The sequence below is a fragment of the Lipotes vexillifer genome, unplaced genomic scaffold (genome assembly GCF_000442215.2).
Source record: "Lipotes vexillifer unplaced genomic scaffold, Lipotes_vexillifer_v1.1 scaffold1067, whole genome shotgun sequence".
NCBI classification, from domain to species: Eukaryota; Metazoa; Chordata; class Mammalia; order Artiodactyla; family Lipotidae; genus Lipotes; species Lipotes vexillifer.
Genome location: NW_006775205.1, coordinates 1,586,772 through 1,600,624, shown reverse-complemented (window position 1 = coordinate 1,600,624; position 13,853 = coordinate 1,586,772). Strand labels below are relative to the sequence as shown.

Here is a 13,853-nt window from a genome sequence, read left to right as displayed (position 1 = left end):
CGTTCCCATCTTTCCTGCTGAGGTAGCTTCTGGATATAGATACCCAGAGGAACCTGTGTTTACACACTATTCCTGCCTGATTTTAATTCTGATTTAATTTAAATTCATGTTATTTATTAATATGGATATGTACGTCCATTGTCATTCCCTCTCTAAAAGCCAGTTTAGACACACAATACCCATTTACATGTCAAGTTTTCAAAATATTAAATGTTAAAAATAACTCCAATTAAAAAACACTGTCAAACGTTGTCAGTCTTAAAAAAAAAAAAAAAGATCCTATTTGTGGGTAGTTTGATTCACCCAATACAAATGTAGCAGAAATTTAACCCCAGGGCTTCCCTGGTGGCGCAGTGGTTAAGAATCCGCCTGCCAATGCAGGGGACACGGGTTCGAGCCCTGGTCCGGGAAGATCCCACATGCTGTGGAGCAACTAAGCCTGCACCACAACTACTGAGCCTGAGCTCTTGAGCCCGTGCGCCACGACTACTGAATTTCACACATGTAGAGCCCATGCTCAAGAGAAGACCCAGCTCGCTGCAACTAGAGAAAACCCGCGCACAGCAACGAAGACCCAACACAGCCAAAAAAATTAATTTATAAAATATAATAAAAATAAAAATACTTAAAAAAAAAAAATTTAAACCCAGGCAGTCTGCCTCCAGAGCTGGCATTCTTAATTGTTCCACTGCAATGCTTTCTTTCAGTTCAGGGACTTGAATGGATGTGGAATTTATTTGGAAATACCGAAAGAAGAAGACCATAAAAGGGACTGTCAATTGGTAAACTATTTGCTTACCACCTGGAACTAAAACCAATCAAAATTCCACTTGTGCAGATTTAGAAGGAAGCTCTAGGGCTTCCCTCATGGCTCAGTGGTTCAGAATCCGCCTGCCAAGGCAGGGGACACGGGTTTGAGCCCTGGTCTGGGAAGACCCCACATGCCGCGGCACAACTAAGCCTGTGTGCCACAACTACTGAGCCTGTGCTCTAGGGCCCGCGTGCCACAGCTACCGAGCCCACGTGTCATAATTACTGAAGCTCGCACGCCTAGAGCCAGCTCTCTGCAACAAGAGAAGCCTCCGCAATGAGAAGCCCCTGCTCGGCGCAACTAAAGAAAGCCCGTGGGCAGCAACAAAGACCCAACACAGCCAAAAATAAAATAAATAATTTATAAAAAAAAAAAAAAGAAAGCTCTACTGCTTTCTGCTCTCCCACTTATTAGCTTGGTGACGTCGCTGGCATGTTACTAACCCCCTCTTGTGCCTCATTTTCCTTATCTGTAATGTGGGGATAATAGTACTGCCTCACAAACTCATAAGCTCATCACTGAGTGCCCCAAAGTGATTATTAACATTGAAATCCAACTTAATTACTTAGTTCATATAACACAGCCAGAAGAGACAAGTTATATTATAGCATCACTGGGTTTATAATGATATGTAAGTAAATCAGAGCCACACCAGGGAGCACAAGAAGTTGGATTTATTGTTTCTGACAACTGCATAGCAACTTTTAGTTTGCTCATATTCCCAGCATCACAAATCTGAAATACAATTTTGCTCCTCAATTACAAACATATACTCTGAAAAGTGATTAGGTAGCTTTTAAAAAAATCATCATTATTCATTTAAGAGAGAGTATCTTAAAAATCTTTGCCAAGCAAGATATTAGCTTTACCTTTATAAATCTCTGCATAAAATGAAAAACAAATCAAGGCATACAAATTTCATTTTGTTCTATGTTTTTAAATACCATCCTTTGTTTCCCTTAAAAGATTTTTATCTGTTCATTCAAAAGTATTCTGAAGCTCTACGGCCTGTTTAAGACAGAATGAAGGCATTTTAGAGCATCTGAACTAAGCACTGTCTTGACTGAACCGAAGCAGGAACTCAATCAGGGTCCTCGTGGGCCTCCCAGCCATGCCTTTGCGCAGATAAGGAACTTCATCTTTGTTGGTCATCACACCTGCTATGTCTAAATGCGCCCACTTAGGATGAGTCACGAATTCTTTGAGAAACGCTGCAGCTGTACATGCTCCTGCAGATCTGAAGGGGAAAACAACAATCAACATTTAACCCCCCATGTAAATGTGCACTGAACGTTCTATTAAGATCCTCCATTCTTGCTAAGTGGCTTCTATGACCAGAGAGCAAAGTCAAGCTAATGAGACCTCTTAAGATGTTAACCCGGAAATCACTTTCAAGATTTTCAGACACAGCTTTAAGCATAAAGGATAAATTCTTTTTCCTATGGTAATGACCATATTGTGCATCTCATTCCCTTACCATTTGCTTAAAATGACCTTTAGATTTGAAAACATGCAAAATTTTGAGAACCAGTTGGGAAATACCTTGAAAATAAAAGACAGAAATTAGTGCTTACAAGCACTACATCAAAAGAAAATTGGACAGCTAAATCTTTTGTGAAAGGGGATTAAACTGAAAATGGTCATTCTGGCAACCAATGATGACTGTAAAAATGTACTTTTATAGCTTATTTCACATACCTATATTTTCCAATGTTATTAACATCAGCAAGTTGGCAATCTACAACCTGTCTCGTGTAATGTTCAAAGAGAGGCATCCTCCAGACACGGTCTCCCGTTTCAATGCTGGCCTAAAGAACAAACAGGTATGCTAGTTGGCAGAGTAGATGAAGCAGGTCCTGACCTGTTACTCTAAAACATGATGCAATACAACAGATTCCAGAATTATTTCAATTAGTTAAAAGGTTTACTTAAGAATTATAAAAGAAGCCAGGAATGCTGTAAAACAGTCCCACAAATTTGTAGGGCATTTGCTAAAATCATCAAACTAATATTATGGGTCTCCGTTTAAATGAATAAGCTGGTAACCTGTAGCAGACAGGCTTTACTGGTTTGATTAGGCCAGATCTCCTAAGATAACGTGACCTCATTAATTCATGTAATCATTTACACATTCATTCATCCATCCATCCATCATCTACTGAACTGCTGAGCACCAAGGTGTTGGGGATATAAAGACACTTAATAACTGAGCCATCAAAGGGCCCACAGGCTAGTAGGAGAAACGGATGAAGGTTGTTTTAATACACTGTGGTCAAAGGTGAGAGCCAAAAGTGGAAAGTCAGGAAGCAGCAATGTGAGCTGTTGTTTTGAGACTTGAGTAGTTATCAGATGAACCCACCAAGGGTTGAAAGCCACTGGCTCCAGGAAAAGAGGCTGTAGGCTGTATAGACTGCTGACTGTTATTTCAGTGCTTATGTACATATAACTGTAATTTTTTAAAGAAAATTAAATTAAAAAAAAATCAAAACCAACAACGACGTTGTGCACGATAGCGAGGGACACCGGACACTGGGTGCCTGGCACAGAAGAGAGGCCCCACAGCCTACCTGAAAGGAGACAAGAGGGCTGAGCTTCTCCCCGAGGCTGGGGACAGTAGAGGGGGGCTTCACAAATGGTGAGATGACAGAGGTGAAAGGGAAGCAGTTTAGGGTGGAAGGGCAGTTCTAGGACCTTAAACCACATCAAGAATGTATTCGGGGACATTCTGTATTTGTTTCTGCTGGCACATAGTAAGCTCCCATTAATTACTTGTTGAAAGAATGAGGTGCCAGATGGAGCTGTTTCATAGCCAAGCACAGGGTCTGGGCCGCAGGAGAGACGGGAGCTCAGCAGAGAGGTGCCAGCTGAAGCCAGGGGAGTAGATGGGCTTTCCGGTGAGGACCATGCAGAGTCAGAACATGTGGCCCGGGACTGAAGGCAACCAAAGGGAAAAGCTGGCCAAGGAGGCTGAAACAGAAGTCAGCGAGGAAGGAAACCAGAAGAGAAGATTACCGTGGAAGCCAAGAGCAGGGTGTCACCAAGATGCCAGGGGTACACGCTGCCTCTGGACAAGCTGAAGGAGGCTAACAGAGTGGCATCGCTGGACAAAGCTGATGGCAGTGAGAGCGGGGGGCAGGTGGTGGTGATGGGAAACTGCTGGTTGGAAGAGGCTGCTGTGAAAGGGCTGGGAGGAGGCACAGAGCACAGCTGCAGAAGTCGTCCTCCTCACCACCCGCAAAGGGACAAGGGACGCGGGTGAGCCCTATCTACATGTTCCCCTACTTGACTCGTGACCCGTATTCCTTAAGAGGCCATTCCTTCTTCTACAAAGCTGTCCTTGTAAACTTTTCTACATCAGGGATATTTTAAAGTTACTTTCACTTCATTCTGAAGCTGTTGGAGGAGAGGAGGAATATAGCATCATACCCGTAATTTTGGAACATTTATAGAAAACCACACTGAATCGAGTTTATTGAATTTTCATTTCAAAGGCAAATCTACAACGTAAAAGTCACTTTAATGAAGAAATATAGCATTCTAAGGCTAGTGTAACTAAATCATCTCCATAATCTAGGTCTGTATGTGTTATTCTTACCTCAAATAGTTTGTTCCACAGCCAGGAAGAATTGGTAAAGACCCCAGTGGCACCAGACCCCAAAGCTACGTCCATGGCACCTGCAAGACACAGCCCTTCAGGTCAGCATTCGGTCTCTTCCGGCGAGACAGGTGTCTCTGCTGCTGTGCAGACCAAAACTTTAGCCGTTACCCTATTTTAATGTCTCCCTCATTTTAGAAAATAGATGATGTTGGGAAATCCTTGCTGTATATATTTAATATCTTTCTAGTTTCTCAAGCTAGAATTCACCTTCAATTATTAAGGAAAATGAAAAAAAGCAAATATCACCAATAATCTCATCCCAGGGATAACCACTACATATTTTTAATATTTCCTTCCAGATTTCTTCTAAACTTAAAAAAAAAAACATAATTAAGACCATACTGTACATGTCCAATATGTGTTCTTCCTCTTATGCTTTAAACATTTATTCTTTTATAAACAAATTCGTTAAAAGTATTCTTAATGACTTTAAAAGCCCACTGGGTAGAGGTACGGGCATACCTCGTTTTATTACACTTTGTTTTACTGCATTTTGCAGATATTGCATTTTTCACAAATTGAAGGTCTGTGGCAACCCTGTGTCAAGTAAGCCTATCAAAGCCATTCTTCCAACAGCATCTGGTCACTTCGCATCTCTGTGTCACATTTTGGTAATTCTTGCAATGTTTGATACTTTTTCATTATTTGTTATGGTGATCTATGATCAGTCTTCTTTGATGTTACTACTGTGACTCGCAGAAGGCTTAAATGATGGTTAATTAGCATTTTTCAGCAATAAAGTATTTTTAAATTAAGGTATGTACATTGTGTTTTTTAAACATAATGCTACTGCACGCATAACAGACTACAGTGTAGTGTAAACATAACGGTGACCCATATGTAAAAACCTGTGATTCCACATGACATTTGGGCAACTCTGTTTGGGTCCTTGTCCCTTGGGGTTTTGTTACTCTACCTCCCAATTATATCTCAAACCGATTCACTTCCCTTCACCATGACCACTACCACCATCACCTACCACTGGACTATGGTAAAACTTTAAACAAACAAACAAACAAAAAAAGCTTATTGTCAAAAACTTCAAATATACACAAAGCAGAGAGAATAATGTAATGGACATACAAGTAAGCACCCATTAACCACCACAGACAGTTATCAAGTCACGGGCAAACTTGTTTCACCTATACTCTCAGATCTGACAGATTATTCTGAAGCTAAACGCAGACACTCATCCTCAACACACACACTTACACATCCACCGGAGTCAACAACCAAACACCGTTCACCAGCCCACCTGGACTGCCAGCGTCTCCTCAGCCCTTCTCCCTTGCACTCAGCACGCTGCCGGCCAGGGACCCTTTCACAGGGCAAATGTGATCCCACAGTCTCCACTCTTAGCTTCCTGCTGCACTTGGCTCCAGACGAAATCCCGCAACACGCCAAGGCCAGTGGGGGACTGGTGCCTATCAGCACACGGGTCCCGAAAGTCCCCGCCCAGCCACCCTCTGCTCCTCTCGGCCCCATTCACTGCTGCCCACACACACCCACCTCAAGAGGTGCCTTCGCTCTCCCCCCTCCACCCGCTAATGCCGCCTCCTTCAGATCCCAGCTCAAGCAGCACTTCTCAGACAAGATGCCTGACATCTCAGACCTGTCAAATCCCCAGATGCACAGGCTCTCACGGACTCCTTTTCTCACAGCTCCTCTGTGCTGGTCAGTGTGAGGATCTGCTGAATGCCACGCCCCATGGGACGCAGGCCTCACCTCTGTCCTGACCCATCTCTGTATCCCCAGCCATCTGAAGGGATTAAACACAGGCCGACTGTGTCAACAATCATTCATGGCATCCCCTATATCCCAGATACTACGATGGTTGCTGGTTACTCACTGCCTATGGTCTGTCTATATGATTGCGGGGATACACACTCATTAATGCTTTACTTTTCAAGTTAGTGGCTTTTTCCATACTTATTCACTTGTTCTCAAAATATTCCTATCAGCCCTGTAAGAGTCTTGCATCAGTGTGTGAATTTCTCAAAGAGAAGATGAGCACTGACTGCAAACAAGAATGTGATGTGATATCCGCTCTTAAAGGAAGAGAAAATGGGAGACATAAATATTTAATGTGATCCAACAGGGATCATGGCTCTAGAGATGATTTCATTACATACTTCAGAAAATAATCTATTTTCTACATAATTACAGAACCAGCACTACCACCAATTTCAGAATTACCATTATCAGGGGCATACCTTCCATTTTCTTTTACAAGGTACTTTTGAAGCTGTATACTGAGGTGCTAACTCATCAGTGTTACCAGAATTTCTCAGAGTATGGAAGGAACATCAAAGCTCCAAGGAAGGTGCTGATGTCACCACTCTCGTTCCATCCTAAATCACAGGCATTAAGAAAATGAGAGGTACCATGACTGAATGGCACCCCCTGAGCAGCCGCTGCTCCTACACTCTGCTACAGGCCTACCCTTTAAAGGTCAGTAACATCAGTCCAGTATCTACCAACCAGGCACAACAACCTGTATCACCTTATTTAATTTTCACAGGCACCCCTCCTGCCAATGACATGCTATTATACCCCTTTTACAGACGAGACAACTGAGACATTGTCAAAGTCACATGCTATTAAGAGGCAGGACAAATTATTTTCTCCTCCTAAAGACTACGTTCCTCCTCCTGCTATGAACTTGGGGTTGGAAACTGTTTCTCATCCTCCCCCTTTAATCCCAGCTCCTGGAACTCAAGAAGGGGCTCAGTAAGTTATTTAGGGAACTAAAATGAGCCATCAACAGCCTTCAGCAAGGACAACGGCTGGGGTGATTTGAAGGCTCCCCCATCAGGTTGCCCTTAGTTACCTGGAACCAACTTTCCCACCTTCTCACACCCTCAGGCTTGGGGAAAAAAAAGGGGGTGGAGGGCTGTGACTCCTCATTTACAGAACGGGTGTACTATCACCCACCTCAGCACTGCCCTTCAAACACCAGCCTCAGAACCTCTGTTGTTCAGCTTAAAATGTTTGCTGAACTGAAAAGGGAGACAAAAGACCATAAAAATACTATAATGCCAGCTTGAAAAAAGGATTCTTAGCATATAAATCTGTGGACTATTGTTAGAAACACATAAAAAAGAAATATGAACTGATTTCTCTTAAAGTAAAGGCTCACGTGACCAGGGGAAGAATTAAAACCAAAGGATAAAAAATGATCTGAATTTTAATCTTAAAAAAGATGGAGACAGAATGAATTCCCAGAAAGAGAACTGTTGGATAAAAGATTATGAACACTGGGTTTCTGTAATAAGGCAATGCCCACTGTCGTCCCTTTAGGCATTTACTCCTACTCTACAGAGCCGGTGGTGTTGCATGCTGCGTGCAGGCGCTGCATTAAAGAGGCTTTCCAGAAACTCCCTCCAGTCTTCACAACTCTGCGAGACAAACAGACTTGTCCCCAGGTACTGATGCTCGGGGGTGTCAGGGAATCAGCCAAGGCTGGTGGACTAGGAAGTAGCACAGCTGGGAGCCACCCCTGGGTTGGCCTTAAAGCCAGCAAGCTTCACACAACACATCACATGGCCCCGCCTCCACTACATGAGGATCTTGCCACCTCCATCCCCAGTGTTTTTATTTCTGTACAACCTCAAGTACAAAAGTTCAGAAAACACTTAGGGGGCATTAGATGCATTATGATGAATAAAAATAACTACTGATTTTGGGATTTATCACTAATCTTTTCAGACCTGTATCAAACAGCAATCATAACAGAAAACATTGCTTAGTATCATTCATAGACGTCATCGCTGTGGATGGGCTGACCTGACCCACTTGTTATTTCTTTATTTAAAGGTACAGCCTGGGATGTTTCAAAACAAGGCTAATATTCGAAGCAGTTTACAACTGTAGAACAATTCCTCTGGTGAAAGATCTTTGAATGCAAATGGAGCGAGCCAGGTTTCAGCAAAATAATGCCCTGAGTACAATGTGTGCCCTCGATGCCAACAAATGAGACTTTCTTCAAACAAAAGCAGGAAAAGCATGTTGTCTGACCTGTCAAGGTGGCGGCATTGATGATGACCTTTGGGTTAAAAGTGTGCGCGTAGCAGAGCGCATCGGCCAGGATGAGTCTCCCCTCAGCATCAGTGTTATCCACCTGCAAAGAGAAAGGTCAAAAGAAAAAAAAAGGGTAAGATGATACAAATAATGAATATAAAATCTAGACACTCACAGCTATGTTCAATTTAAAAGAAAAACCTGGTGTGATGTTTGTCATCGAGTATCAAAAACATACTACCATTAGAACGGGAATAGTATATTTACTCTGAAGAGCAAATGTAACTTAATAATCCCTGTATCAGAGCTGATAACCAAATGCTGATGACTTTGGAGGCTGAAATAAAGAGAAGTGTTTGGTTCACTTTACCATTAAGTTTACAACAGGAAGGGGAAAAAATATCAAGATTTCTGAAAACAAAAAGGCTAAAGAGTTTAAGAAAGATACATCGAAGCAGGAGCCTGGATCTCCAGACCGGAGAACTCTTGCAACTTCAGCAACTTCATATATATTACATCCTTTTCTTTTAAAGAGAGGCTCAGTTGTTATGGGCAGTGTGTGTGTACATGCATACACGTGCCCAGCGGACGACCTGCTGCCACATCCCCAGATGCAGCACCCATGATGCAGAATGCGTTTTCCACTCGAATGAGTTGCTAAATGAAAAAAGTTATCACGTCGAAGGTGTATCCAGAAAACAGCCTGCACTTCTACTGCTTTGCCCTGTTCTGCAGGGTTGGCTGCAAATTCATGGTAATTTGTGTGTACAGCATTCAGGAAGTAGGAGGAATGGTAAGGTAGGAAAAACAATCTTAAAGTTCCCATGAAGAAATACTTTTGACTGCATGAAAAGCTACTCATAATAAAGGCACTGCCCTTCCCTACATACAGCCAGTGCTCTGCACCCGTTCAAGGTGTGTTGATGTGGCTATGCTGGGAGTCCTTCAGAAAGAGCAGAACTCGGAGGCTGTGTCTTCCACCTACAAACCTGTATGGTCTTCCCGTTCTTGGCTCTAACAACATCCCCAGGCTTGTTGGCCTTCCCGCTGGGCATATTTTCACAAAGAGGGGCCAAACCTGTCAAAAAAAGAATATATGAAGGAACATGGAGTGTGCTAGGTCCAAATACGCCACCCATGGGACCTAGGTCATCAGCGGGCCCTCAACAGGTGCCAGTCACAGACACCACTTCGACCAAGTGATCGAGTTTAGCATCACCAGTGACCCAGGCGACATTTCGTGCACCAGCAACAGGAAGTACATGTCATTCTCTCCAAAGAAGTCTAACCTGATTCTATTGTGAAGAAATAACCAAATAAATCCGAACTGTAGGACATGGCAAGACGACCTTGAACCTTTAAAAACTGCCAGTGTCATGAAAGAAAAACAAGGGGGGGCAGGAATAGGCTCTAGATTAAAGAAAACTAAAGAGCCGTGGTGACCACATGCAAGGGGTGATCCTTGAGTGGCTCCAAGATTTCAAAAACAAATAGAAATAAATAAATGCATGTGTGTATAGACATATAAAACATATAAACAAACATTTTTTTGACAACTGGGCAGTGTGAATTTGGTTACTGTATCAATCCCTGGAAATGATAATGGTACTGTCATTACACAGAATGTCCTTGTTCTTAGGAGACACAAGCAGAAGTATTCAGGGGTGACGTGTCCTGATGTCTGAGACTCACTTTCAAACAGTTCAGCAAAAATGGAGGAGAGGGAGGGGGCATGTCAGGCAGACCCGGACTGCAGTCCTCCCTTCCCATGCGGCGCAAGTGACACTGTGCAAGTCATTCAACCTCAGTCCCCGCTCCCAGCTCCCCCTCTGACACATGGCAAACCCCCAGCATTGTGTCTGGCATCCTGCACTACAAAAATCGCCTGCGTACTGAGCACTTTTTCTGTCCCAGGCATTTTCTGCATGTCGAGGCACTTAATCAGCCACAACCCTATGAGGTAACCGCTACCCTGACTACTGACTGAGCATTTTCCATTGGAGTTAACCGCAAACTTGACATTATGTGCCCCTGACTGCTAACCACTTTTTTCAGAAGTAAAACAAATCAATTCTAGTTACAGCTCACAATGCAGAATACATTTAACTCTGCCAGTTCAGACAAGGTAACACCTATCTCAGCTAAACAAACATCTTCCACTTGACGAAAACCTATTTAAAAACCATTCCTTGATATTGTCAGATTAGAGGACACCATGTTTGTTGTCTCCGTTCTACCATTTGACAGGATTCCAGAAGCTCTCCAAGACACCCTCCCTCTCCCGCGCACCTACGACGTTGATGGGCAGGTCGAGCTTGGCAGCAGACACGATGGCTGAACAGATAGTGGCGGCTCCTCCCATGTCAGCCCTCATGAGGTCCATGTTTGCAGCCGCCTTGATGGAGATGCCACCACTGGGGGGAAAAGGACAACGTACCATGTTAATAGCAAAGAAGGGGGCCAGAACCATTTCCCTAAAAAGAACGTGTAAGCTGAGGGTAAACTACCACATACAAACGCCAAGAAATTTCCAAATTGGGAATCAATGATTTCAGCATTTAAGAAGATAATATTGTGTTTTTTATAAAAGACACAAAATAATTCCAGAAATACAGGTGGGTATGTTAGCTCATTTTATTTCTGTATGAATGAAATTTAAGCAGTGCCACTGGAAACATTACTACATCATGCAGTCAACACTGCTCAAATCCCATCTGAACTCCTGACACCTAGGTAGATTTGTCTTTTCAGCAAATTTTATGAATTGATCAACTTATTGAACCTGAAGGTCACAAGCTGTTGGGGAAAGATGACAAGCTCACAGATGACCGGGAGGACCCCTTTCAACTCCTAGGAAGACAGGACAGAACTCGTTCTGACACGCCCAAGGTGTGCTAGATCCTGCAGACAGCAAAATACAACCCAGGCATGAGGCAGATGCTAGCCCAAAGCCTCGAGACAGTGCCCAAACACAAGAGCTGAGAAAGGTTTCAATTACCAAGAAACCCAAGTCACTGCCCCAAACAGACTTCTTGAACTAACTAGTGACTTTTCTGCTTCCTGTTTATAAGAATCCAGAGCCACTGGCTCTGCAGGCTGGGCAATGAGCCAGGGGTTTCTACTCTGAGTTCTAATTGGATTCTGCTGCTGACTTGCCTGGGTGAGAGAGTCAACTCCTTGCTCTGACATCTGCTCACCTTAGAAATCAGGTCCTAATTCTCATTCACCTCCAAAGCACTTGATATTTAAATCTATTTTTATTTATTTTATTTATTTATTTTTGGCTGCATTGGGTCTTTGTTGCTGTGTGTGGGCTTTCTCTAGTTGCGGTGAGCGGGGGCTACTCTTTGTTGTGGTGCACGGGATTCTCATTGCGGTGGCTTCTCTTGTTGTGGAGCACGGGCTCTAGCAGTGTGGGTTTCAGTAGTTGTGGCTCGCGGGCTCTAGAGCGCAGGCTCAGTAGCTGTGACTCACGGGCTTAGCTGCTCCAAGGCATGTGGGATCTTCCCGGACCAGAGCTTGCACCCGTGTCCCCTGCATTGGCAGGTGGATTCTTAACCACTGTGCCACCAGGGAAGCCCTGCACTTGATATTTAGATGGTTGTCATTTACACCTAGAATCAAAGATTATCCACAGGCTCAGAATAAGAAAAGAAGTACACTCCTGGTCCAAGAAGTCCAGACATAACCCCATGGCGGCAAGGAGAGCAAGCTGGTGCATGAGGTTGTCCTTCTATCTACTTCTAGGCCGCTTCTGCTCAGGGGGTTCCACTCTGTGTACAGGACTATCATTCTAAATAACCACTAGTCAAAGGTCAGCAGTTATCTCTGCTCACCTTTTAGATTCCCCTCCAATCCATCCATTTCTTTTCTCCTGCATCCATCCAAGTTGGGGCTACCACCATCAGTCATTCAGACGTTTGCCTGGCTCCTATATATATTCAAGTGTCCCTCTAGCAGTCTTACCCCTTCACTTCATTATCCATACAACTGCCAAACTTTTACAAATAGATGAAAAAAACAAAACAAACAAAAGAACCTCAATGCTTTTTATAAGCATACACAAAAATTCAAAATGGATCACAGCCTTAAAAGCTAAAACCATATACTTGTCAAAGAAAACACAGACTTGGCATAGGCAATAATTTCTTAAACGGGGCAAAAAAAGTACGAACTATAAAATTAAAAACTGATAATTATACCTCATTAAAATTAAAAACTGCTCTTCGAAAGGCACCACTTCAAAAAATGAAAAGACAAGGCTCACAGTGGAAAAAAAAATACTTTCAACACATCTGTCTGAAAAAATGACTTGTATCTAGAATATATTTTTTTAAAACTTATAACTCAGTAAGACAAACACTCCTATAATAAAGGGCAAAAGATCTGGACACTTCATGAAAGAAGATGTACCAATGGCTAATAAGCACATAAAAAATGCTAAACATCATTAGTCAGAGAAATGCAAAGTAAACCTCAAAGAAATACCACTACACACTCCCTGAGTGGCTAGAACTATAAAGACGGACACCATAAAATGCTGGGGAGGATGGAGAACAACTAGAACCTTGTACACTGCTGGTGGGAATGCAAAATGGTATAAGAACCTAGGAAAACTTTGGTAGTTTCTTAAAAAGTTAAACATGCAGTTATTACACAACTCAACTCTCCTTTCCTGGGGTTTAACTAAGAGAAAGATAAACATATATGCACACAAAGGCTTCTAGATGATACCGGCTTTATTACTAATAACTCAAAACTGGAACAACCCAAATTTCCCTCAGCAATGACTGGATAAACAAATTTTGGTATTTCCATACAACGGAATATGACTCAGTGATATAAAGGAACAGATTACTGATATGACCACAACATGGTTAAATCTCAAAGATAATATGCTGAGAAAGAGGCCAGGCATAAAAGATTCCACATAAATGAATTTCTGGAAGAGGCAAAACTAATCTACAATAACAGAAAGATGACTGGTTGTCTGAGGTGGGGTAGGGGAGAGGATGACTGCAAAAGAGCATCCCCCAAAATTCCCCAAGGGAATTTTTGGGGTGTCAGGGAAATGTTCTGTTTTCATGACAGAGGTGGTTTGCTGCATGGGTGCACACGGTTGTTAAGCTCATGAACTGAACACGTAACGGGTGGACTTTACTGTATGTGTAACTCTCATGTCATTCTTTCCCTCTGCTAGACACCCTTCAGTTACTTCCAACTGTTCAAAGTCCAAAATCTAACCAGGCCCAGAACAACCCAGCTTCTGCCTCTCTCTCCAGCTGTGCCTCGTCCCTTCCCCCAGTCACGTTCTGTCACGGCCACTCTGGCATGCTTTCAGTACCAGGAATTTCCCTCTTCCTT

General features: G+C 43.0%; 1 protein-coding gene across 1 annotated transcript in view; it reads right to left on the bottom strand.

Moving 5' to 3' along the window:
• Positions 1-1,469: 1,469 nt before the first annotated feature.
• LAP3 (leucine aminopeptidase 3) overlaps positions 1,470-13,853 on the bottom strand; it is a 23,624-nt gene continuing 11,240 nt past the window's right edge. Inside the window, exons 8-13 of the mRNA XM_007449821.1 lie at positions 10,779-10,903; positions 9,479-9,567; positions 8,487-8,589; positions 4,407-4,486; positions 2,510-2,619; positions 1,470-2,048 (exon numbers count right to left, since the gene is read on the bottom strand). Of these exons, the coding sequence (XP_007449883.1) occupies positions 1,859-2,048; positions 2,510-2,619; positions 4,407-4,486; positions 8,487-8,589; positions 9,479-9,567; positions 10,779-10,903 (697 nt within the window). The 3' untranslated portion in view covers positions 1,470-1,858. The remainder of the gene's footprint in view (positions 2,049-2,509; positions 2,620-4,406; positions 4,487-8,486; positions 8,590-9,478; positions 9,568-10,778; positions 10,904-13,853) is intronic.